The sequence below is a fragment of the Heliangelus exortis genome, chromosome 20 (assembly GCF_036169615.1).
Source record: "Heliangelus exortis chromosome 20, bHelExo1.hap1, whole genome shotgun sequence".
In the NCBI taxonomy this organism is placed as follows: Eukaryota; Metazoa; Chordata; class Aves; order Apodiformes; family Trochilidae; genus Heliangelus; species Heliangelus exortis.
Window position 1 is genome coordinate 3,070,675 of NC_092441.1, and position 26,983 is coordinate 3,097,657.

Genomic DNA, 26,983 nt, shown 5'->3' on the forward strand with positions numbered 1-26,983 from the left:
AGCTGGAGATTTTTGGGCACATTTCTAGATTCTCATAAAAATTAATTCCTTAAAAGACCTCAGCACACACACTCTCTAATAATTTTTTTTATGATTGTCTAGGTCAATATGAGTGTCTGTCTCTGTTAGCATTAATTTCCTAACATCTGTGACTGATTTTAAAAGGGAAGATAAAGGAATATTCTGGTTGTTTGACAAGCTTGCAGTAACAAATACTTATAAAGTGATCCCAAAGAATTACTTCCATGTGGGAGGCATTTTTACTCTACCAAGAAATGTGAATCTCATGTCTTACCCCACTTTTCTGTTTTCTGGCATTCCCAGAGCCTGCAGAGTTGCCACAGCATCCTTCCCATTGCATTCATATAATTTACTTTACCCTGAAGAAATAGACAATGCAGAATATTTAAAAGAAAGATTAGTTTTTCATACAGGCAGGCAAATATAAAATTTTACTAAAAATGTCACATTCTGTAAGTGTATAAACAGGGAAAAATTGGAAACATTGCCTGTATCTCTTTCCAGACAAGCTGACACACCTTGTGTTATTATTGTTTTATTAAGTAGCTGTTCTACCCATTAGCATAGATTTTTAAATGATGATTTTTTTTATAAAAGTAGGTTGATTTTAAAAATAAAAGAGTTGCTCTGATGAGATTTCTAGTTGAAATTAAAACTGGAGAACCTGTTGCAGGCACAAGTGCTCATTAAATAGCATTAGAGAGGATGGGACATTTTTTTGTTAGTCATGCAACATCAGTTCATTTTTTTATCTTGTTTTAGGAATGGAATTATTGTCTATTTCTTGTGTGTAAATCACCTGTGTAATGTGGGCAGTCCAGGAGCCCAGGTTCTGCACGTTGCCATCTTTCAGGGTTCAGAAAATGGGGTGTAATGAGCTGGCACTGCTCTCAGGAAGGATGTAAAAAAATTTCAGCTGAGAGTAGTTACAGAATAGAAGAAACTTTAATATCTGAAAGCCCTTTTAGTGATGAAAACTGTCTGGAAATTGAGAATTGTCAGAAAAACAGGATTTGTTTTGGAGCCAGTTGTCCATGTGAGTCACAACCAGCTCCAGCAAATAAGAGTTCAAAGGTTTTATTTTTAATAAAATCTTGCAACAAATCCTTAAAGAAAGCTGAATGGTCTTGGAAGCAGCTTTGGATCTTGCACAGAGAGAGTGGAAGAACACAAATTGGAAGAAAAAATCTTTTCAGGAACAGGTAAATCTTTGAAAATGTCATTAAGCAGAGTACAGGAAGATTTGGTGGAGAAAATTCCTTGGCTGAGGATGCAGGATCCTCTGTCCCTCATGGGAGTCACCTCTAAAGTAGGGAGGTCACTTCTTTAGGAAGTAATGAGAATTATGGAATAATTTACTAATTCTTTATTGCAGGAAGGCAGAAACTTCACTCTGGAGCTAACCAGGGTCTCCCCTTTCTGTCATTTTGCTCAGTACCTTGCCAGACAAGGCCTTTAGAGGTTTGAAACCCCTTCTAAAAGCAGCTCTACAGCTTTGGAGAGATTTCTGCTCATCTAAATTGCCTGTAGTGAGTGAAAGGCTGACCAGAAGTGGTTGCTGTGATTAGCAAACTGTTTTATTTAAGAATTCAGGAAAAAGGTAGCTGTGACTCACTGGGGAAGGAACTGAGTAAACTCCTGCTGCTCATAATTCAGCTTTCTTACAGGCATAGAAAGATTTATTTACTTCTTCCTATGACCAAGTTTATTTGCTGGTGTCAGAAGAAGTTATAAATGCAGAGCTGCATATGGTTGGCAACTCTTGACCTACACAGCCTTGTGGAACAAGTTCCACTTTTGTCATCAACTCTCTGAATTCTTCAAAATTCTGACTTTCTTCTTTTTATGTAAAATGTCAGTTTTTCCCTGCCAGCCCACTCTCTCTTCCTTAGATATTTATTTAAAGCCTGAATACCTAAGAACCAGCTCTATTCTGCATTCTGTTATATGAATAATAATTAAAATATTAATAATATTTTATTATACGAATAAATATTAATAAATATATTTCTGACCCCTTCTTCATTAACCACGAGGAGGAAAATGGTGCAGCCTTTCCCTATGGCAAGCTGACAACTCTGCCTGGTTTTAAGAGGAAAAACCTGGGCAAAATTGGATTTGCTAAAAGTTTTTACTGCTCCTCATTCTCTTTTAATCTCTGTGCTTTCTCAGTTAAAAGTCTAATCTGGACAAAATGTTAGGAAATTTAACTACTTTGCTCAGTACAGAGCTCGTTATTGTGTTAAGACAGAAAATAATATTCTAGGTTCTTGTCCAAGCTACCTCCAAGGGATGTTGAACTGAGTATCACTTCAGCTACCTATAAACTAGAGGAATATCCCTACCACACTCTTGGGTTTAATTAACATCACAATTTTAAAGCAATATGAGATTTCTTGCTGATCCAGCTACAGCAGAATTCAGCCACAGTAAGTTAATTTATTTTCTTGGAGCTATTTTTAATTTCTCTTTTTCTGTTTCAACAACACCCAAGAGACAGTGCCTCTGGTAGGGAGGGGAAATTTCTTCTTCTTCTCAGCCCTCTTAGAGAAACTTTTGCCCCATCTCATTAAAAATAGGGTGGCCCTAAAGATCTGGACCCCTGAGATGCTAATTCTTTCTAAACACTGTTCAGCACAAGCATCATTATGCTGTTTCCTAGAGAAACAAACTGCCACATCAGTTGGAAAAAAAAAAAAAAAGATGCCTAAAGGCACTAATTATGCAGAGAAAACTCCAAAAGGGCCAGATATCTTCAGACAAGGAGTGAACTCATGACTTCTTTGGCAGCCTGTATTTAGGATATGTTGCAGCTTTTCTTCCCAGTTCATCTCTGAGCTTTTTTTTCTGTGTTAAATGCAAAAGAAAGAAATATTCTTACACCCACTGCCAGGTCCTCCTGCTGTCAGGGTTGTTTTCCAGGCATGGATCAAAGCTCATCAGTGCTGCCTTGCTCCAGGGACCTCTCTGGAATTGAACTGTGGAGAATGGTTTGGCATCCACCCAGCCAGCTCCTCAAAATTTCACTCTGAGCATCTCCAGGTAGAATTTAAACAGAAAGGATCAGTCTCAAGGCACCATGTGTAAAATTAAGTCATTTTGTTCTAGGAATTTTAATGAAAAGCTTCCTATTATCTGCTTCTTGGAAGCTGTGGAACATGTAGAGAATTCTGCTCCTCATTTTCACCAAACTACAGAATAGAAATCAAAATTTTAAAGTGGGTTTTAAAGGAATAACTCGTGTGCCAAAGCTAGCAGAGCAGTCAGAGGTGCCATTCCCCCCCCAAAAAATAACACCCCACTGCAGGCTGTCATTTCATCCTTCACTCCATGGTTGTCAGTCCCTTTGAGACTAAACATTTAACTAAAATAAGTTATTTCATCTTCTTGTTATTCCTTAGAAGTATTTGAAGAGCCCTTTCAGTGTGCTAAATGTTATTATTGAGTGAGGATTTTTTTCGTGGCTTGAAAAACTGGTTTTCCAGCTGACAATTGGGTGTGGAGGCTTTGAAAGGGCAAACTCAGAGTAAATGAGAGTGGAGACAATTTCTCTGGACTGAAAACTATCATTTCCCCAATTGCAAAGCCCTGTCAGCTCTATGCAGGGATTATTGAAAGCCACAAATGAAATGCTTTGCAAGAAAGACCCTTGTTTCAGTGCTATTCATTTAAAACACAGTTTATTTTTTCTGGTGCAATTATTTGAGCAATACAGTTATTGAACAGAATTACATTTTAGTTTAAAAGTTTAGCCCCCTTTCTGTCTCTCTCTTTTTAAAAATACAAATCTAAGAAAAATAACGTCATCAGTTATCAAGTGTAAGTTCAAGTTAATGTGATTCCTTTCCAGCCATGATCTGATTTTAATAATTAATTTAGATGGTGTCTGCTCTGCATAAGAATTATCTGGGCAAATAAACTACTGTTTTCCACACAAGCAGCTTGCAGTCCTCTGCTCCACCTTCTTTCTACAGCTATTTTGGATATAAAGTTCCACTTATAGCTGGTATTTCTCTCTCCCAACTTTTTATACCCCACCTAATGCTCTCATTAAACAAACAGAGTGGGTTAAACTGATTGAAATTGTGTTTTTTGTGGCTCTGGCTGGTTTTTCCTCCTCCAAAATGTTTCCCTCTGCAGCTTGAAGCAAATGGCACAGGAGCTGAGTAGCAGATTTGCACTAAATCACTGCTTAGCAGTGGTGCCATTTGGAAGAACAGGAGCATGATGAGCACTGGAACATTCTCTGCATCATGTAAGAGGAAAATTTTAGCCTAAAGCTGGGTACATCAGCTTCTGGAGAGACCTGGTGTAAATGGATCAGAACTTTTGTGTGGTTGGCAATCCCAGGGGGTATTGGCAACACCAGAATCTTTGATTTCCCTGACCTGAAATGAAGCACAGTAACACCTGTCCTGGGCTTTGTCTTATCTTTTTTTTGTCTAGGGGAAGCAGTGTCAGACCCCCACAGCTCTCCCTTGCTTCCTAAAGGGAATAAAAAGGACATTTTGGAAAGATGTACTTCAGCTGCTTCACAAGTCATTTCACTCTTGCCCAAAAGCTGTCTTCCTCTTGTTCTATAAATAATGAGAATAAAGAACACATTACAAAATATCTCTGCTGCTTGGATGCCTTTCAGCCTCCATGCTGGGAAATAACAGGTTGAAATCCTGGGAAGGTCTGTGATTTTTTCTTAGCAATATGAAAATGCCATTTAAATCTGGGGGAAACGGAGGAGAGTGCCTGGAACAGTAACAGTTGATGAAGGTTATTACAAATTTGGGTTGTTTTTTTTTTTTTTTGCATTAGGTCTGATTGGGTTCTGAAGTGAACCTTAAGTTCTAAGAAATTTGAGGGAAATGTTTTGAAATGAATTTGAGGGAAATGAAATGAAATTTTGAAATGAATTTGAGGGAAATGTTTTCCATCAAGAAATATTAGGTGACTTAGAGGCTCATCTTTCCCGGATTTCATTTCAGATTTCTTTTCTTCAGTTAGGGAAATAAATGTTAAAATCCCTCTGATGCTGTTGCTACCAAAGCAATGCAGGGGAATCTCTACTGACTCTCTCTTAAATGTCCCTTCATATCCTAGGAATTGTGTCACCCTCAAAGTTTCTTGAGATTTTCCTCCTGGAAACAATCCTAATCTTACAATATGAATCTCACAAAGAAATTCCTAAATGAAGGAATTATTTCCCAGAGGATTATGGCTCCCAGCAGGTTTTGAGATGCCCAGTTATGAGCTCCCAGTTCCCCATTTCCAGCTCCATTGTTCTCCTTCATCTCAGTGGGACTGGCTGGGGTTCACAGCATGAGAAGACCCCTTTTCTCCTGAGGTTCAGCAGAAGCTGGTGGCTGAATGCCAATAACACAGAATAAAACCTTTCATGGCATCTAAATGTCACCCTGGCATTCTGCTGGTCCTCTCCAAGGAGGAGGAGGAGGCACTCTCTGTCCTCATCCATTGGATGCTCCACTCTTTGCAGTGATTTTGCTTAACCCACCCCACAGCTGCTGTGAGAAATCCAGCCAGACTGAAACCTAAAAGCTACTGAAACCCCAGAAATGCCTCCAGTTTGCCTTGTGGCACCCACCACAGGCTGCTGACAGCTCCTGTGTCATTTGGGGGATCCAAAGTGGCAAGATGAGATGTATTAACCCACTTCATGCCTTCTTTTGACATCATAAAACCAGAAGCTATATTAACATTTTTATGAAGCTGAAGTTCAACTCCTCTTCCCTATGCTTTTATTTTGGGTGCTGATGCATGATAAAATGTTTACAGAGATTCTGTCTACTAATGAGCCAGGAATCTGAGAGAAATTTAGTGTCAGATACTTCCCATCCAGGGACAGTACCAAATAACCCATCTTCTGGAACCTGGTGTCATCTGCCTTTTGACCCCTAGGATTTGGCTGCTGGTTCTGTAGCTGCATAATGTGAGACTGAGGAGGAACTAAAAGCACAAAGAATTGCTGCCCACTTAAAAATCTATAGTGATGGATTTGGCTATTTAATCATTCCATTGGAAGAAAAGAGCTGCCTGGAAGCTGCATGTTATTTAGGAATTGCTTTTCTTTCCTGTCATCTCTCAACCATTCCTATAAATATGGCAAAGTGCAACCTTGCTTTTCAGCAAGTATTTTCTTCCAGGTCAGGCCTGATGAGTGGGTTTCAGGTCTTATTTCTTTTAATTTTTGTCACCTTTCAGTCACTCTGGTTTGCCAGGTTGTTGCCTTCTTCATGGTAATTTGTAACCCTGCACAGAGCAGCTGTGGTTTGTGTTGACAGTGCGAGAAGCCAAAAACCTCATTCCCATGGATCCAAATGGACTGTCAGATCCTTATGTTAAACTGAAGCTGATCCCAGATCCCAAGAATGAAAGCAAACAGAAAACAAAAACCATCCGTTCGACTCTGAATCCCGACTGGAACGAGGCATTCACCTTGTAAGTTTGGTGTTGTGCATAAACATCTTTTTTTAATAGCTATTTTTTTGGTATCTATTGAATCATTTGTTTCATTTTGGTATCTATTGAATCATTTGTTTCAGGTTTGCACTGAAAATTCCTCTGGTTTTTTTCCTTTTCAGTAAATTAAAACCTACAGACAAAGACCGCCGGTTATCCGTAGAGGTCTGGGACTGGGATAGAACCACCAGAAATGATTTCATGGGATCTCTTTCCTTTGGGGTGTCAGAGCTGATGAAAATGCCAGCCAGTGGATGGTAAGAGTTTCTGAAAGGAGAGAAGGAGACACTATCACACAAAAAGTTTAAAATCAGGTTTTTGCTTCCATATATTCTGCTTTTTCTGGAGCTTTCCACTGTAATTTGGGCTGGAAATTAACTGGAAATGCAACTAAGCCTAGGAAAAGGAGGCTAAATATAACAAAGGAGGATAATAAAAGGGATGCTTTTCTTTTGTGGTGTTCCTGAAACTTCTGCTGGAGCCAGAAGCTGCTGCAAACTCAATTCTGTGTACAGAGTCTTGTGATAGGAATTTTATTTTTATCTCCAATACGATATCTTCATTACTAGATGTATCAAGTTATATATAGCTCTGCAAATTCAAAGTACATGGGAACTGATTTTATAAAACTCTCTCTTATTACCTACCAAGCTCGGGGTAGAGCTTCTCAAAAAGTACATTCCATCTAGGATAATTATTTAGGGCCACAGAAGCACTGGAGACAAAAGGTTTTAGGGTTCCTGTCCCCCATCATCTCACCAGATGGGTGGTGATAAGTTCCTTGTCCATTTTACTGCCAGAGCAGATAGTTGGGGATTAAAGATCTCATTTTACTTTAAATATATTCTGAGTTAGCATCTTTGGAAGCAATTCTTTACATCTTTATTCTGAGTTAGCATCTTTGGATCCAGTTCTTTCCATCTTTCCATCCCTGTGACATTGATACAAACCACACACAAACTGCTAAATCAATTAAGCTGCAAATCACTGGGTTGTTTTTTCCTCCAATCTTCCCCAGGTACAAGCTGCTGAATCAAGAGGAAGGTGAATATTATAATGTCCCAATTCCAGATGCTGATGAAGATGGAAATGCAGAGCTCAGGCAGAAGTTTGAGGTGAGGATTCAACACAAATGGGTGCAAGTAGAGATTACAGAAATCTTTACTTTATTACCAAAAAAAAAAAAAAAATCCTGTAAAAATATATTTATTAGAGTATTTCTGTTTCCTGTGGCTGCAACATGTGTCTTCAGATTTCTGGATTAAACCAAATGCCTTCATTCAGCAGTGGCATAATTTCTCAGAGAGTTCAGTGTCTCTGCTCTGACACCCAGAAGTTGGTATTTTAAAATATTTTATGTCAGTTATATGTGAGAATTTCAGTGCCTTTTAATACTTTCTGCAAAAGTAGTGCCACAAGTGTCTGTGTTATTGGAAAAATTAAATTCTCAGAAATGTTATTTTACATTATTGTAAAAGTTTCACAGGAGAGGCCTCTTTTTATTTTTTGTTTTGCTTAAGACAATATTGACACTGTTAATTACTGATTATTTGGAAACTCAAAATCTTTGCCCTTAAATTCTGGTGTCTTTAATGTGGGAAGTTTTGAAGGAGAAGGGATATTGTTTTATTTCATAGAGAAAAAGAAATGCTGAAGAAAAGCCATAATTCCTGCAATATTCCTGCCAGCTGGGGTGCAAAGCAGAGGGGTTGGTAACCTCAAGCATGGTCTCAACAAGGAGTTGTTGTATTTTATAATGAACATTGGGCAGCAGCAGTGCCTTTTCTGGGAACCCCAGCCCAGATGACAGCAAAATGCCTGCTGACCATTAAACCCAGCAAGGTTTGAGGAGGGAGCTTTTTCACTAATGGCTCTACTGGATTCAGCTCCTCTGACTTGACTGCTCTTCCCAGCTGCTCACACAATATTGAATTTGGAATATTCCAATTTACAGTACTGTTCTTTCTTTCTTTTTTTTTTTTTTTTTTTTTTTTTTTTTTTCTTTCTTTCTTTTTTTTTTTTTTTTTTTTCTGGCTGAACATTTGCAACTTTTAGTTTGGCTGCTTCTCCCTGAAGTAATTCTTGTACCTGTTGTGCATAAACAAACCCTTCTGCCTTATTCCTTTCAACCTGAAATGGCAATTTTTTATGTTCACCATCAGGCAGAATTCTACATTGTTATTATAAAAGCTGGGTTAACCCAAGAGAGTGAGTTGCACATGTGCAACTTTCAAGAAAGAAAAAGCAAAGGTGCATCGATATCTTCTGAAAACATTTGGCTCAGCTACCAAACTTTTTTTTTTTCATCATGAACTGGAATTTTTGTTATACATTTGAGAAATATTTGAATTTCCATTCCATTTCTCTTTCTTTACAACTCTGATCTGACCAGTGTGATTTTATTTTGCTGCACTAGGTCCTTTTCTATTCAAGATCATATTTACTTTGTATGGCCCAGAAAGAAGAGTTTCACAAGCAATTCTTTTCACTCCTTACACTTTTCTGTGCAATGTACAGAGCCTGGAAGTGGGTGGATTTATATATATTGATGATATAGGTATAGAAATCTGTTTTTTTTCAGGACAGAGGTAGCACAAAGACAAGGGCCTATAATTTTCTATTTAAAAATGTCAGTTATTACATGCAATGTGTTTGCATATTGAATTTACAGTCTCTTATTTGCAGAAGGAACAAACAGGGTTTGTTTGGGTCCTTCAAGGAAATGAAGTAGAAATCCTAAGAGGCTGCATCAAGGTACTGGGCTTGATCCCAGAAATGGCACATAGAGTCATCACTAATTAATCTGTCTCCGAGTATAATTAGTTCAGCTTCAGCACCATGGATTTGAGGCTTCCCTGTTCTGAAGTTATCTGTTTTGCATCAATCCCACAGCATATTCCTGAAAAAGCTGTCAGGCCACAGCTTGGACAGGGGCATCTGTGCTGGGTCAGGAACTGGCTGGAGGGCCCAGAGAGTGGTGCTGAACGGGGCTGCATCAAAATGGCGGCCATGGTGTCCCCCAGGGATCAGTGTTGGGCCCAGTGCTGTTTAATAGCTTTATAGATGATTTAGATGAGGGGATTGAGTCCATCATCAGCAAATTTACAGATGACACTAAGCTGGGGGGAGTGTGGATCAGCTGGAAGGCAGGAGGGCTCTGCAGAGGGACCTGGACAGACTGGAGAGTTGGGCTGATCCCAACGGGATGAGGTTCAACATTCCAAGTGCCGGGTCCTGCACTTTGGCCACAACAACCCCATGGGGAGCTCCAGGCTGGGGACAGAATGGTTGGAGAGCAGCCAGACAGAGAGGGACCTTGGAGTTTGGATTGCCAGGAAGCTGAAGAGGAGGCAGCAGTGTGCCCAGGTGGCCAAGAAGGCCAATGGCATCCTGGGCTGGCTCAGGAACAGCGTGGCCAGCAGGTCCAGGGAAGGGATTCTGCCCCTGTGCTCAGCCCTGGGGAGGCCACAGCTTGAGTCCTGTGTCCAGTTCTGGGCCCCTCAGCTCAGGAAGGAGATTGAGGTGCTGGAGCAGGTCCAAAGGAGGCAACTGGGCTGGGGAAGGGATCCAGCACAGATCCTATGAGGAGAGGCTGAGGGAGCTGGGGGTGTTGAGGCTGGAGAAGAGGAGGCTCAGGGGAGACCTCATCACTCTCTCCAACTCCCTGAAAGGAGGTTGGAGCCAGGGGGGGTTGGGCTCTTTTCCCAGGCAACTCTCAGCAAGACAAGAGGGCACAAGAGGTCTCAAGTTGTGCCAGGGGAGGTTTAGGTTGGACATTAGAAAGAATTTCTTTCTGGAGAGGGTGCTCAGCCATTGGAATGGGCTGCCCAGGGAAGGGGTGGATTCTCCATCCCTGGAGATATTTCAAAAGAGCCTGGATGTGGCACTCAGTGCCATGGGCTGGGAACCACGGGGGGAGTGGATCAAGGGTTGGACTTGATGAGCTCTGAGGTCCCTTCCAACCCAGCCAATTCTAGGATTCTATGAACTCCCCCCAAGTTTTCCACTGTGAGAAGGAAGAGAGGGAAGCAGCACCCCCTGTGTCTTGTTCTTGGTTGCTTGCAAGGGGAATTGCTGGGCTGAGTTACAGAAAATAACAGCACAGATGTCTGAATGGTGGTTATTTCACTTATTAGCTATTTTGGGATGGCACATCAGTGGTGATGACTCTGATAATCTTTTACGTTCTTTTTCTTATCATTTCTGGCTGGGATTACGTAGGCATTTTATTTTAGGTACCCTATGCTAAGGAGCAAGTTGATAGCACTGAGAAATATGCTGCTATTTGGGATTTAGTTCCATCATCTAAGTCATTCCACTGAAATAAGCTTTGAAACCTTGTAGGAAGAAGATTGCAAATCTGCCATTTTACTAGGGGGGTGTATTTGTCAGGAAGGTTAAAAATTCAGCTGGATTGGGAGGTCACACTGGGCTATCTCTCATTTATCTATTTATAGAAAAAAGCAACTTCAAAGTGCTTGCTAATTAAGTCTACCAGGTCTACTTTTCAATATATGACAGTGTGATTGAAAGCCAAGCTGCACTGACTTCATTTTGAGTACAAAATTACAACAATTTCTACAAAAATATTGCATTACTAATAGCAAATACTCAAAATGAGTGATGGGGGTCTTCAGAGTAAAGGGTTATGTACAAAGCAAGAAACTTTAGGATGAGAAAAAGAATATTTTCAGGTTATAAAAGATGAAAGAAGCAGTAGATGTGAAATTTCCAAAAGTAATTTCTGGTCTTGAAAAAGGAAAAGTTAAAAAAAAAAAAAAAAAGTCAGAGGCATTCACATGGTTCTTAGTCACACAGATCTCACTGCTCTGCTGCTTTGCTTTCTGGCCCTTCTGACACAGATTCTTTTAAGGCAGTGTAAATCTACCATAAAATAGATGTATAGGATTATACATAAGTAAATAAATATCAGATTCAGACATTCCCTTCTCTTATGTTTGTAAGGGAGCAGTAGAAACTATTTGTCAAGAGAAGTTTCCTCCTGGCCCATTCTGACAGATCTAAGCCAGCTGAAAAATTAATTTATTTCCCCATAGTTTTAGATCCTGTCCAAGAATTGGGACCAAATTGGAAAAGTGAGGGAAGAGTTGAGAAGGTGGTTTCATTGATGGCATCATGCAGTGACCTGGCCAAATATTTTTAGATTTTACTTCAAGAAGTTTTTTTTTTCTATGCTATTTATGTGTTATCTATGTGAAGTTGTACAGAGCACAGAAAAGGAGGTATATTATGTACAGCTGCAGTAATTTCTATATACAACAAATTTTGAGCAGTCCACATCTTTTCTGGCTCTCACCTCTCATTTAAACCTACGAACCATTTATCTGCTCATTTAGCAGCATGATCAAATCTGCCTTCAGGGATTTATAGATGATGCATCATTATTAATATTTAGAGTTAAAAATACACTTCTGTAGGAAGTGGAGGCAGGATAAAATCTGTCACTGTTTTTCATTTGGTTTTAACCTTTGGTTGTGAATTTTCTCTCCAGAATGGCATTATCTGTGGCCTTCTCAAAAGGAAACTCTGTTCTCAACAGGCATATTCAGAATAATTGTAGCTGCTCCATAATTGTCCATGCTGAGGTTGCCATGGGAACTCCCAACAGTCCCAGGTGGCTCTATGGACCCAAACTGCAATTTTTTTTTACCTGTGATACCTACTATTTGTGCTAGCCTTATTTTCCTCTTATTATATTTGGTTAGACAAAGAAAAAAAGCAGAATATTGAAATTATGCAACCTTGCTGTGGTTTTAATACCTGCTTATGACTGGAGCAGCTTCTGCCATTTGGGGCATTGGTTTTGTTGGTTTTTTTTTTTTTAATTTGAGAAAGAGAAATGTGCAAATAGAACTCCTATTGTAGGAAGTAATTTCAGTTCTGCCAAGCCCTGCTTCCTGCAATTTTGCTCTTAGTAAAGCTTTAATATCACCTTAGAGTATAATGGAATAATATCAGTTTAAAAGTGAGCTGGTTAATTACTCTGCCTGTTCCCCTCTTTCCACGTCACCATTATGGAAAATGTTATTAAAAATAAAGCAGCTTTTATGACCCATATCAATGATTTATTTTTTTTTTTAATTAAAAAAGGAGAGAGTGGCTATAATCCTTACATCTGGATACATTTCCAAGGTATATTAAGGGATGGGAGCAATCTGAGCCACTGCACTCAGCTTGGGTAATTGAAGTGATCCAGGCAAGTTATGATGAGGGAAAATAATCTTCATTTTAAGGCACCTGTGGGGAAGATATGTAACTCTCCTCCTGGTGCATGCTCTTGAGATGCCAGACATTTTCTTTTGTTCTGTGATGTGCTTTAGTCCAGCTCTCTGTGTGTGAATTTTTGGGAGAGAGCTCAGACTCCTGTCCCCACCATGGGGATCCCTGCAGAATCCTCCTCATGGATCTTCCTTGGGGAGATAAATCCACATTTAGCCCTGCCATGGAATTGTGTTTGTGGGACAGATTACACCTGGGACATCAGGGGTGAGTGGCTTCTCCTGGCTGCTGGCTTTGGACCATAAAATTTCATTAAATGCATAATTGAACAAGATCCTTCCACAATAAAAGGAAGATTTTCTGATAATTACTTTTTTCCCTGCAAAATAATTACCAGTCAACGTTAGGAGTAGCAGGTACCATCTTCATCTGCTTGCCAGCATCATTCTGGGCCAGATCCCTATGCTGGTTCTAGCCTGGATTTCCCCTTTGTGCTTGGTAAACCACCCAAAAGCAGCTTTTATTCTTATTATCCACTTGCCTGATGGGCTCCTTGGGCTTCCAAGAAGTGACCTGACCCAGCTTTGCTGTGTTTCCCAGGGACTGTCATTCCATGAGCTGCTTTTTGCCACTGGAATTGCTGATGGGGGCTGAGCAGAAGCCAGACCTCTCCTGTCCTTCTGCAGAGAAAGGATCAAAACATAAGGAGGGAGGAACCAGGAGTTTAGCTCAGGGTAAATACCTGGAAATTGGGAGTGCAGAGGCAGTGGTGACATTTTGGTGACATTTCACTACTTCTAAACATAACTATTATTCCTTCTCCTAGAGAAAATGGCTTTTTTAATGCTTTGCCAACACCAGGGACAAGGCAATACTTGGCCAACTTGGCTATAAACACCCAGAGCCTCTCCAGTGCTGCAGGAGCTGTAGATATTTCTGCTCCTGATCTATTCCTCCAGTACACAGGGCAGGGTTTAGTTTGACCAAACCTGGGTTAATCCTTGTGCAGAGGTGAATTTATGAACCTATAGATGTGGCTGTTGCATACAGAGCTCAGGTTTATTTATTTACCCATCAGAGCTCTCCTGGGGTCAGTGCTTAGAGGCAATTTGGGGATGGCCACAGATTTCAAGGCACAATTAAAGCTTTCTGATGAGTTTCAGTGGTGTTAGAGTCCAAACCCCTCTTTGCTTAATTTATCATTCCCTTCCTGAACATCAGAACATCATTTTGGTTTGTTTCACAGTGGTTTTAGGTCAAAAAAAGGACATTTTCTTTCTTCCCTTTAATCAAGGACAAGGACATCCTAGAGAAGTTTTAATTCTGAGCTGAAGGCTCAATAAATATTCTGCAGTTGCATAGCCAGGGCTTTAGCAGAAGATTCCAGCCACTCATTCAGTAGCTTCTTAAGAAAACAAATAATTTTTTAATGAAATATAAAGCTTTCTTTCAAAAGCAAAAGAAAACAAAAGCCCACACAACAAAACAACAAATCTGTAGAGAAACTTTTGTCAGTTTGTGACATTCTTCTGGTCTCTGGGTAAAGTGAAGGAGATATTTCTTTAAGTCATTGAAGAATGGTGATGGTTTTGCCCCTATTGCTCTGAAGTTACTTTACACTTTTTATTCATTTATTTATTTTTAATTAAATAAAAGACACACTCCATTCCACATCTATAACCAGTGTACATTCCCATTTTGAAGCTGCAACTTCAGGCAGTTCAGCAAAGGTGACTTGGAAAAGAGGAACAACAGTGCTGACAATTCAAATTGTTAAAAAAAAAAAATTAAAAAATGACATTTACTTTTCAGGAAGCAGACACTAAGCTACACTGAAATCATGACCAGCCAAAAAATCACTGGCACATCAATCCACACTTTTTATGCATATAGAGATATAAAAAGAGCTGCTTTTTTTGGCTGTGGCACTCATTCCTATTTTTGAATGGTGCATATTTAATCATTAAGGAATAGTTTTCAGCATTCTAGAGATGCTGTTAGATGTCTCCATCTGTTCTATACTATGGCTTGGCATGGGGAAATCCCATATGCAGTTATCTGGAGGTTTCCCATCCACTCACCATAGCTAAAACTTAAAATTCCCTACCCAGATGACAGACAGCTCTGATCCCAGCTCATGTCAGCTCGTGATTTCTGGAGGATTTTCTCAGTCTGTGAGTTGTGTTTTAAGGTGAGGGATGTACAGAGAAAATCAACCTGATAACAGAGATTTCTTTGTCCCTGCTATAAAGTTTAAAGGCTTGTGGCAAAGCAAGGCAAAACCTCACAACTTTTTTTTTTTGTGTGTGTGATTTTTCTGTGCCTAACAGATGTGTCCATTTCTGTATTCTTGCTGCTGTGTCTTAGCTTATTTCTGCTACTAATTCTTGTTGCTTTGCTTTGCTGGCTCTTGACTAACCAAGCAGTGTTTCTCCCTTTCCTGTCTCTTCCAGGACTGTCATGTAAATATCCACTTCTTCAAGGTAGTTTTCTCCTTGCTCTTCTCCCACTCCTTTCTATTCACACAACCCTCTACCAGTGTTTGAAGTTTATTAAAATTCAGTTTCATTCTCACTTTAAGGATGCACTTGGGTTTTGCCCCAGTTTAAGCTTTTCTAGTGGATAAAAAAAAACCCTGAAGTCTGAGTCTTGCATAATTACAAAGTAATGCCCAAATTAGAAGTTTATTTACCAAAAAAAAAAAAAAAAAAAAAAAGGATCCTCAGACCTCAGCAGATGCAATGAGGGAATGAGTTAAATGAATCCCACCTGGTCCTGGCAAATGGAAAATGGTGCATCTTTAATTTGAAAGACACTCATGGAACTTTCAAAAAACCTCACAGATCAAATAATGCTCATATTCACTGTATATTTAAATAGATATATTTACATACTACAGCATGCATGGTTTATGATATAATAGCCTACATCTTGCTGTTATCTGGAGTATATTATATCATAAGAGATCTCACCCATGTGCCCAAATGCTGCTCCCTGAAATACCAATTCCCATCTCATCCCTTACACCACCTCCCTGAATTATTGCCATCAGATACATTCAGAACATACACATGTGTATTTTTAATCTGCATGTATATAAAAAAAATTGTCTTGCTTTATTAAGGTGAAGGTAACTGACACAAACCACAGTTTCTGCCTTGTACATTGGTTAAGTCACAATTTGAATGGAAATTGGAAGTTCCTGTGCTCTGAACTCTTTGGAGAATCTGTCCAAGGTTATTGAAGCAGTGATCATCTTCAAGCTTTACAATTTCTGTTAATCTAGAGCTGTTTCCAAGTTATAGCTCAAAGCTTCAAATATTTAATTTAAAAATCAGATGTTATTCTCAGAGAATTTTATATGTCATGAATATATATAGTATATATTGTATATGTTATTAATTGTATTAGACATTTTAATAGCCAAAAAACCTAAGAATAAGACTGTCATTCCAAATATTCCAGTAATCATTTGTCATGCAATCCAGAACTTACTTTTGATTAATCTCGATTCTCTATCTGGTATCTTTATCTCAGAAAAGCCTGGGCAGAAGAGGACAATCCTTCCCCACCCTTCACACCTCTTCTTACTTGAAAATAAAACCCCATGTTGCTTTCATTGCTGAAATTTGTTTAATGCAGGGAAGCTGCAAGTTTTTCTGGTTTGTTGGATTTTAAACCAGAGCAACAGCTGAAAAGATGCACCTGGGCTAAATAGGAACTCATGTCCTGAGTTAGACATGAGTTATTAATTGTATTAGATATTTTAATAGCCAAAAAACCTAAGAATAAGACTGTCATTCCAAATATTCCAGTAATCATTTGTCATGCAATCCAGAACTTATTTTTGATTAATCTCGATTCTCTATCTGGTATCTTTATCTCAGAAAAGCCTGGGCAGAAGAGGACAATCCTTCCCCACCCTTCACACCTCTTCTTACTTGAAAAAAAAACCCCCATGTTGCTTTCATTGCTGAAGTTTGTTTCATGCAGGGAAGCTGCAAGGCTTTCTGGTTTGTTGGATTTTAAACCAGAGCAACAGCTGAAAAGATGCACCTGGGCTAAATAGGAACTCATGTCCTCATTATGTTATCACTTCCTTGTAAAATCCAGACCTGGGATAGAAACTGACAACAATCCTTGGCTGAGTTGTCACCCTAAAAGGGCACCTAAAAAAAAAAAGGGGGAAAAAAAGGGGGACGAAAAGTTTCCTGCAGCTGCTGCTTCACGGGCAAAATTCCCACTTAGTCCTTGGGAACAGAATTCCAGCAAGGAAAGTTAACACCCAGTGATTTGCTTCCTTGCTCCTTGTGGGGTTTTTTTTTCCCTGAATTATTACAAATCCCTCTTTTGCTTGCTGCTGACAGTGACTTAGCAGCCCTAACCCCAGCTCCAGAGCATCCCTGCCAGCTCCCAGCTCATCCCTGCTGACGTTAGAGCAGCTTTGGGAAGGTGTCAGCAATCAGGTTCTGTGGGACTGCTGGGGAGGTTCCCAGGTTACAAGATGGGAATTGCCAGGAAACAGCAGGAGCAGGTGAAGAAGGAAGGGTCTGTTCCTGAGGATCAAGGGACACCTGGGAGCTAGGAGGGAGGAAAAGGCACAAAACTGATTTTTTAACAGCCGAGCAGATTGGGGATGCGAGGTCCAGGAGCAGAAATACTTCTGAAATTATCAGCTGATCACACATTTAGGCTGCTTTTGTCCCACCAGCAAAGTGTATATTTAAATAGTGCAAAGTGTATATTTAAATATTTTCACATCATGCAGAAAACACCTTCATCTCTGGGTGTTAAAGAATTCCGTGACATTTTAAGACTTTGGATAAAGAATCCCAAGGTTTTAATATCACTCCCAGTCTCCAGCTTTTCATGGCTGTTAGGTTTGATCACAGGGATTTGTGCTAAATCAAGTAGAACTGAAGTCTTTAAAGATTATTTTAGGACAGATTTTTTTTTTTTTTTTCATGCTGTAAGTAGTTTTATGCTTAAAAAACAAATCCTACACTGTAAGGTTTTCATTATAGAAAATTAGCAGTCATCTGCATAATTAAAAAGGAAGGAACATATAAAAAAGCAATATTTTTTTTTTTTTTTACTCTTGGAGATTTGCTGTTCTAGCATTACACTTGTTGTCTGGGGTCTTATTACTGCTACCACAAGATATTTCAGCAAGAATTCTTGAAATATTATTCCTAGGCAGCCTCTTTAATGCCATTTCATGTACTCAGGTGCTGCTCTGTTCCAGGGGATGGTGTGGGGGGCAATAAAGGCAGAAACCAAAGTAGACTCAGGTGGGCAGAGGATTATTGAACAAATTAAACATGTTGACAGTGCCAAATGGGTCACTGCAAACTCTGCCCACTGTAGATTTCACCACTCCCAGCCAGACATTTGTTATCCAGGGCAATATCCCCCCCATTTCTGATTTTTAGGATGGTTACATCCCTTTTCAGGTGGTGCCTTTCATGGTGGTTTGACTTAATTTTCTATATTTTACCACTATCTTGGGCCTGATGTTTTAGAAGTCTTGTATTCAAGATCTATATATTCATATAGATCTTATATCTTATTATCTTATATTCATATAGATCTATAAATCTATATATTCATATAGATTTAATTTCTCCACAGCAACACAGAAAACTGAAAAAAAAAAAAAAATTGTAATAATTTGAATAGGGAATGTGATTATAAACCCCCCATAATAAGCAGCAGTGTTGAGATGCTGCAAGGTATATTAAGCTGTTGTGTTCTCCTTTAGGATTCTTTTATTGCCTTTATCCAGAGTAAACATCTGTTAAACGTTATGTTGAGCTGGAGAAAATAATTTCTCCACGGAGTTAGAAACCACAAGGGGTCAGTGAAGAACACGGAATAGCTCCCACAGGGAAAAGCTGTCTCCTGCAACAGGAAGAAATGAAATCATGCAAATTGTTGGGATGTACAAATTAAAAAGATGCAAATCTATGAAATGCAGCTGCTATTTTGATAAAATCCCCTATCAGATTTTTCATACAGCCCTAATTCCAGATTTTTCACTACTGATAATTTTGTGAATTTGCAAGAGACCGAGGATGCAAATGCTCAGTTTAGGATGAAACAAAAATAACTCAGTTTTACTAATCAAAGAAATCTTTGTAGGAATGTTTTTTTCTTCTGTTATTTGTAACCCAAAGTAATTCATGGCCCCTCTGATACCATCATTCCTACAGGATCAGCAGCACAGGATCAGTACCACCCGTGGCTGTGCTTCAGGAGTGGGTTTCCTGCCTGCTGGGACATGATTCCTCCAAAAAGGCATTTTTAATCTTTTTTGCATATGGGAAAATTATTTTTTTCAGGCAAATCCTTTAAATAAATTCACTGTTAGTAACCAAAAGGGTCAACGTGACAAAAGTTTAGAGGAAAAAGAAAAGGAAATGAAGGGTAAAGTAAACTCAAGACATAAACCAGTCCAGATTGAATTCTCAAGTAGAGTTTTACCACACTCCCCATTTATAGTTTTATGAAACATCCTGTTTGCTTTTGTGCCTTTTTACTAATAATAGAAGTGATAAGAATTTCTTTACTAGCTATTTTCTCAGCAGCTATTTTAGCTGGTGAAGTAAAAAAAAAAAGCATTTTCATCTTTCTATATTGCATTTTTTTACTGATTATGTCAGAGTTCACCATAGTGACATTGCTGTCATGAAAAGAAACGAGTGCAGATCAAGAGCTTTCTGCTCATTTGCATGTTTTCCATGTTCCCCTTGCTGCAAAAAAGTTTTGCTAGAATGCAATTTCACCAAGGAAAATGGGGCTGAAGAACAATTAACTTGGTTTTTAAGGAACAAATAAGACTGGGTGACCATGCAGAGTTAGGTGGGGAAAAGCTGCATGTGGCCACCTTCTTCCTGAGCATCTGTTTAGCTAAGGAAAAAATCACAAGAGGCAGAGATTGTCTCTTTTGTTCTGTTTCCCAGGAATTTTCAAGCAAAAGCATCAGCCCAGATTGCTCAGCACATTTTTGTAGGGAAACAGGTAAAATGGCCAATGAAATTCTCTCCCTTCAGTGGCCAGCAAGGACATCAGCTCAGGCTGGAGCAGGATGTGACATTCCTGCTGTCCCCTCTCCAGTCAGAGAGAGATGCTCCCACTTTTCTGTGGTGTTTCCATGACTACAAAGCTCTCATCTAATCAATTCTGAGCTTGTGGTCGGTTCTGGTATTAAGTTTAAATTTCAGTCTGGTGAAGTATGAGGTCTTGCTGGGGCACAGGAATGGACTTCCCTCATTTTAAATTCTCAGCAGCCTGATAATTAAGTTGTATAAACTGGGAAATGGATCATCCTTCATGGCATCTATAATTACAGGGAATTGGAAAAGCAATAATGGAAGAAATAGGCTGCCACAGTAATGTAGAACATTTCAGTGAATGGGAATTTTTTTTCTTCCAGATTTTGACTTGAAATATATTGGGTTTATTGACTTTATTAAAGGCCTGTTAATGGCTCAACCTGTTGAGCAAAGTCCCCAGTGAGCTCTCATGACTGAAAACCCAAGGAGGGCTTTTTATCCTTCCTTGGGACTTGGGAAAATTATTTTTTTTCCATCCTTTGTATGAGTTTTGCCAGCTCTGTCAGTGACATCTATGACTTGTCTGGGATCTGAGCTTTTCTGATGCTGCTCATGTAGAGTCCAGGTGGGGACAGACATAACTGAGCATTAATTTCACACTTGCAGCCTGGGAAGTCACTATTCAGACTGTTCCTTTCCTTGCTTCCCATCACCCATTTTGCCATTTATTTAAGTGATGCAGAGAGTACCTCCAGCTTTGCTATGATTGACTTAGGAGAGAAGAAGAATTCTCCTTAATAATTCTTCTCCTTAGAATTCTTCTCCTTAAGAATTAGGAGCAGAAATACTGGGAATAAAGCAGGCTGGATGAGCTGGCTTATTCCATCCCCCAGTGACACTTGAAGAGCCTGCTGGGGTCTGGCAAAGAGCTGGGGAGAACTTGCTGCAGAGTGAGAAGCAAAGACTTTGTTAGAGGGATTTCACAGAGGGATTGGATCCTGGCAAGAGGACTTTCCTGCTTCATGGATCTCAAGAAAGTCTTGAGACCCGAGATGAAGCCTGTAGAGAGCCTCAGCCAGTCCATAAACTGCTGCCTCTTGTGCTTTCAAAATTGTGATTTTTTTTTTGATTTTTTTTTTTTTTCTTGCAGTGGAGGCTGGAGCCAGTGCTGCTCTCTGCTCTTACATCCTTCATTTGCCATTTCTGGCTGGATGTGAGTGGCCAGGCAAAGCAGTGGGTGGCTGTGGGATCTGCTGTAGAGGAGAGGGAGGATGCTGGTGTGTGAGCAGAGCACAAAGCTTGGGATTGCTGCTCCCAGCAGGTGTCAGTGGAGCCCCTGGGTAAGGGATGGAGCTCAGCAATAATCCTGTTGCTTCCAAACAGGACCTGCCTGTGCTGGCTCCCTTCTGAGCTCCCCACCTGTGCTGGGAATTCAGCACTGTTGTGAACTATTTTTTTCATTTATCACTTTTCTCCTCTTGAAAATTTGTTACCCCCAAATCTCCCCCCTGGGCATCCCCAAACTTGCTAAGAGCAGGTTGCCATGGCAACCCCAAGATGCATCCTCCAGCGATCTGTGCACCCCTCACAGGGCCCTGTGTTGGCTTGAATATTTTTTCATGGGTAATGTTGTGGGGTTTTTCTCTTCTGAAGCTGTGCTTGGAGGGCTGCAGGGAGAGGCTGAATTTGGGCAGTTTTGGGACACTGTTCCTTTTTCAGACAGGAACTCAGGCAAGCTGACTGAGCTGAGGGTTGCAGAGAAAAAATTAAATTAATGATGCAAGGTGTTAAACATCATGATAAGTAGCTCATTGACCTAAAGAGACTGAGGGTAGGAATATGGGTTCTTTGTTTTTTTCTTTAGTTCTTCACAGATTTTGTGTGTTTATTAGCTAGTGGGAAAAACAACTTAATCAGTCTTTTTGCTCTGTAATCCTTCAGTTCCTGAACTGGAGATAGGAACTGGAGGGACAATATTTGGAATTACTGGTGTGTGCTGTTAGATTGTCTGCACAGAAATATGAAAGTTTTGGAAAGATTTAATGAGAACATTCAGTGCAATTGAAGCTTTAGTGCATTGATTACTAGTCCCTATATCATTTCTTTTTCTTCTTTACTTCACGTGCTTCATTAGGGTTTAGAGGAGGCTTTTAATTTCATACCTAATTGTTACTCTTTGGTGAAAAATTATTGCTAGCATCTTTACTGCAAAACCCCAGACAACTTTTCCACAAAGCACCCACCATAATCCAGAAGACTTTTTGGTGTAGCACACTCTGCTTTCTGTAAGATTCCATGAAGAAATATGATTGGGATGGGAAAATATAAAATGTGTCTCCCCTGTGGTTTCAGGGTAAAAGAACTGCTCGAGATAAGGTGCGTCCAACCCAGAGGAAGTAAGATGATGTGCATGTCGTGGGTTTTTTTAAGATTAACTCCTCTGCTGGCAGTGCAGACTAATTTATCTTTAACATACTGGTTTCCTGGTTTCTTTGCTGCAACCTGGCCCCCTTGTATTGTGTTTTTATCAAAGATACCAAGCAAAGCAGTCTGAGTGTAAATCGAAAATGAGTTCGATGCTGGGAATGCCATCTTCAACTTCTGCAAGTTTTAATATCCATAAAAAAAACCCCACAAGTTGCTCTCCTTACACACAGTTCAGCTATCAAAGAGAGCCCTGGAATCTTCCAATTCTGATTTTTTCCCAATCTCTGTCCTATTTGTAGTGCTTGAGGTGGCCTTACCACAGCATCAGCCTCAAACACATTCTCTTCCCTTCTAATAAGCAACAGATTTATTCATCCTGGACAGTCCTGGATGCAGAGGTGACAGGGAAAGTATCAGTGTGTGCTTCTACATTTCATTTATGCAAATTAAAATGTAATGGGCTTTCTGGTATATTTATTTTTATTGGGCTTCTCTCCTTGACTGCTTTAAAAGTAATTTTATTTTGTAGGTCCCTGTCTGGAGTGTCTGAACTATATAAATTGTTCTTTATGTGAAAAGCAATGCCCCACACATTGAGCTTTTCCTGGCAACAAGGCACAACATTTATGCCATTTCTAGATTTTCTGCAGTTTAAAGTAAAGCAATTTTGACACTCAAAGACATTTTCCTAATCCTTTAGTCATAACCAGAAATCTTTGGATGAGTTTCTGAAATGGTTTTATCTTTGTCCCATGTTCTGGGTTAAATTCTGTCATACAACCCCAAGGGTAGAGGCTTTCCTTAAACCCATCAACACCAGTTATTAGGGATGAGTTGTGATGTTTCTGCTGAGTTTGGAAACTTCCATGAAGCTTATAAAAGATGTTTTGATTTAGGTTTGTACTTCAGGATGAATTGAATAACATGGATTATACACAGCAGCTAATTCTCAAAGCCAGGTAATAAGTCCTAGATATTTCAGGGTTTATTTCACAAAGATGTCTTACTGTTCCATCAAAAACTTGGTGGCACAGGCAGCGTCTGTAGTGGTTTGACCATCTTTATCTCATTTTATTTCCATGCCTATAGCCTAATTTTTTCCCAGTAGATTTTGTTTAATAGTACTAAGAAAATGGCAAAATGATATGCCTGAGGCTCACTCATGACTGTAACATGTTGCAGTAGTGAGATCTTAGTGGATCATCTGTGAAATGGTTTGGTTTGGATTATTATTGTTTCCTTTTTTTTTTTTTTTTTTTTTGCCTCAATACAGTCCTGAAATTCCCACTATGGGACCTGAAGCCAGAAAACATTAAAAGGAATTCACATGCTAAATGTGAAAAACATTTTTTGGCATGTTTATGAGCAAATAGTCAGCAGCCCAGTGGAAGGGAAATATGGATCTTTGGTAAGGTTCTGGTCATTTAAGCCACAAACTCCCTTGGCACAAAACTTCAGTTTTGTTTGGAGTGATCCTTTTTTCAAGCAGGCTGCCAACAACCCACTTGTGGGGTTAAAATCTGAGCAATAAAACCTTTTTTTTCCATTCAGTGCCTGATTTGGATCTCCCTGGCTTGGTGAAAAGGCAAATATTGAAACTGCTTCTTGTAGCAGAGCTGGATCTTTTATCTCAGATAAAACCTGACAGCATCACAAAGACACAGCCCCCTTAAACCAGGTCTGCAGCTTGGACAAATAAAGCCTATTGGAATTTTTTTTTTTTTTCAATTTTTTTTCTTTTTTTTTAATGGTTCAGTCTTATATTGTGGCCTGGAAAGGAGCTTTGTCCTGACAAAGAACTCCATTCCAGCCACTGCATTTGTCCCACAGGCAAAGCATCCCTTGCAGAACTGGGGCTTTGGGCTGATGCTCAGGACTGGCTCTTCCTAAACATTTTCTCAGCAGATGATCCTGGTTGGCTTCTCCAAGGGCTGTTTTCCTACAAGCAAGTAATAATAACAGGAAAGAAATTCCACATTTTAAGCTGGGTTACAGTAAAATAAATAAAAAAAAGAGATGAATCCTATCCCTTTGGTGGGGTGTAGGACCTGGTGCTGCAGGAAGACTCAACCAGTCTGGAAATGCTTCAGGTGATTTATCAGAGCATCACTTGACATTGCTGGAGTCTATGAATCAACTCATCTTTTCAATCTCCTGCTTTTAAACTTCTCTGAGAGGGGAAGTTTCAATCTTGCAGTTTCCAGTGAGGCTGCCAAAGCTAGGTTAGACCAGGCTTTTAAAGTGATTTATTGTCTGACTTGGAATAAATTTTAATTTCTAGTATTTTCTTTTGCTAGAAAACAGTGATAAAACACAACTCCTGTCCTTTTGCAGCCAGGGAGAAAAGCTGTTTTCCTTAAATATCACACCTATGTAAATGATATAAAATATATTAACCAGACCAGATACACACTAGATGGATGGGGGGAAGCACTTAGATCCCAAAGTATTATTAAACCATCTTGGGTTTGCTTCTGCTGGTATATGGTATTATTTCTGAGAGAAAGAGGGGTGTTATGTTGTAGCCTGCATTCTCTTTTGGTGAGTCTTACCTTTTTTTCTTCTGTTGACTTGGAGACTTGAAATGCAACTTACTTGAGCAATTAGATGGTGTCTCAGGAAATACTGAGACTCTTGCACCTGCCTGCAACCCAGACTGGCTTGCCCAGGCCATTTTTATGTAATATTTCCCTTCTTCCCTTTTCCTGATCAACACTTGATTGAAAATCAAAGTTGATTGTATTGCTTGTTTGAAAGCTGCTGCATTAATTCTTATGTGCTGTGGTTTGGTTTGGTGTTTGGTTTGGTTTTGGGTGTTTTGTTTTTTATTTAATGTAGGTTATTTTGCATACTGCATGTCAAAGGTTTCTTAACTCTTGCTATGTAGTGACTTTAAGGATTAGATTTTAAAAGAGAATGTATTGGGGAGACTGTTTATGTCCTAAAATACCCTCTGGAGACTACAGCATGGTATTTTTGAAAAGCATTTTTTGTATTTGAAAACAAACTCACCAGACAAGCCTGCTTTGGCATGAAAAGAAGTGATTTTTTTTTTTTTTTTCTTTGGCTTTGGTCTTTGCTTTGGTTTTGCTCTTCTAACCAGATAAGTATTACCTGCCCTTATCTGGTTATCCATAAAGACAGTTTTCCCACTCCAATCCACTCCAGAATGTCAAAAGTATTGCTGGGAATGAGTCTTCCAAGTCGTGTCTCTGCTAATTTTGTTATGCAGCCTTTCTCCTGGGAATGCCACCTCAGGTCTGGCCATCTCCAGGTCTAACCTTTCCTCAGGGATCCATCCATGGGGATGCTCTTCTGACTTTTTTCTGTGTGTGTGTGTGTGTGTGTGTATGTTCTTCAGAAAGCCAAACTTGGGCCAGCTGGTAACAAAGTCATTACCCCAACAGAAGACAAGAACTCAAGTGTGCCATCCAACAATCTGGACAGGGTGAAGCTGACAGATTTCAACTTCCTCATGGTCCTTGGCAAGGGGAGCTTTGGGAAGGTAGGAATTCCTGGTGACTGTTCCACTCACCTTCTCAGGGCTTGCTTGAATTTATTTTGGCTTGAGGAAGGATGAATATGGAGTTCCCAAAAAGCCCAATTTAGAGTCAGAGGGCTGTGTATTCCTGAGGGAGGATTTCTTAGCATGGAATAGAGATTCCTTGAGGACTAGCAAGCAGTCATGTCTGAAAAATGGGAAAATAAAAAGAAAAAAAAGCCTCAGAGTGTTGAGCAAGATGTAAGGAAGTTGCTGATTTTACCACCCAGGTGACTCTGCCATTTCTGGGAGGCAGCAACACTGGTAAGGCTGAATATTGGGGAAAAACCAGGAATATACATAAATATGTATATACACACATATATCTTGGAAATCTCTTGGCTGATGGGTTTTGTCTGAACAACCACTTCTGTTATAAAGTGCCCTTTACTGAAGAAGTCCCCTGGGTCTTACTTAACATTTTATCTGGCTTTTGGCAAGGGGCCTGCCATGCACCAGAGGGGCTTGGCACTGGTTTTGGCTGAAGTGATGGGTACAGCTCCTTGCCTTGGGTGAGTAAGGATGATATTTCTGGAGTTTTGATCATCTCCACAAATCTTGGGGCGTGTGAGTGACCTTTTTCTCCTTGGCAGGGAGGAAGATTTTTCACCTTGTGGCTTTCCCTTCGTGCAGGTGATGCTGGCAGACAGGAAGGGGACAGAGGAGCTTTATGCAATCAAAATCCTGAAAAAAGATGTGGTGATTCAGGATGATGATGTTGAATGTACAATGGTTGAGAAGAGAGTCCTGGCACTGCAAGACAAACCTCCATTCCTGACACAGCTTCACTCTTGCTTCCAAACAGTTGTACGTGAGCTCTGTCCTGGCCTGCTTGATGCTTTCCCCCCTCCATAACCATTTTATCAGCTTAATAACATTTATTATCATCCTATATCAGAGCTTCTGGGCATAGAAAATAGTGAAGATAGAGATACCCCTTGTGTTTTAAATATAAAACCTAAATATTCATCCAGTAATTCAAGCAGACACATAAATTTAATAATGGGGGTTTTGCTAGGTCAGAGCCTTAAGCCCAGTTTCCCAAAGGTTCCTAAATGCTTCTAAGGATCTGGTGATAGTACTGGGAAAGTCCTAATGACTGGCATTAGATCATGGGGTGATGAGTCAGGAATCAATGCTGGTGGATTTAATTTATATTTCTGGCACTCCTGGCCCAGAGGAAAAGCTTTGGGGTTTCTTATAATTTCTTTATAAATATGAGAAGTGG

At 39.8% G+C, this 26,983-nt stretch overlaps 1 protein-coding gene across 3 annotated transcripts in view; it reads left to right on the top strand.

Moving 5' to 3' along the window:
• Window positions 1-26,983, top strand: part of PRKCA (protein kinase C alpha) — a 125,401-nt gene that overhangs the window by 81,708 nt on the left and 16,710 nt on the right. For 2 of the 3 annotated variants that reach the window (XM_071763869.1, XM_071763871.1), the window contains exons 6-11: window positions 6,315-6,471; window positions 6,615-6,749; window positions 7,511-7,607; window positions 22,140-22,163; window positions 25,576-25,719; window positions 26,389-26,562. In XM_071763869.1, the coding sequence (XP_071619970.1) occupies window positions 6,315-6,471; window positions 6,615-6,749; window positions 7,511-7,607; window positions 22,140-22,163; window positions 25,576-25,719; window positions 26,389-26,562 (731 nt within the window). The remainder of the gene's footprint in view (window positions 1-6,314; window positions 6,472-6,614; window positions 6,750-7,510; window positions 7,608-22,139; window positions 22,164-25,575; window positions 25,720-26,388; window positions 26,563-26,983) is intronic. The other variant, XM_071763870.1, reaches the window with a different exon arrangement.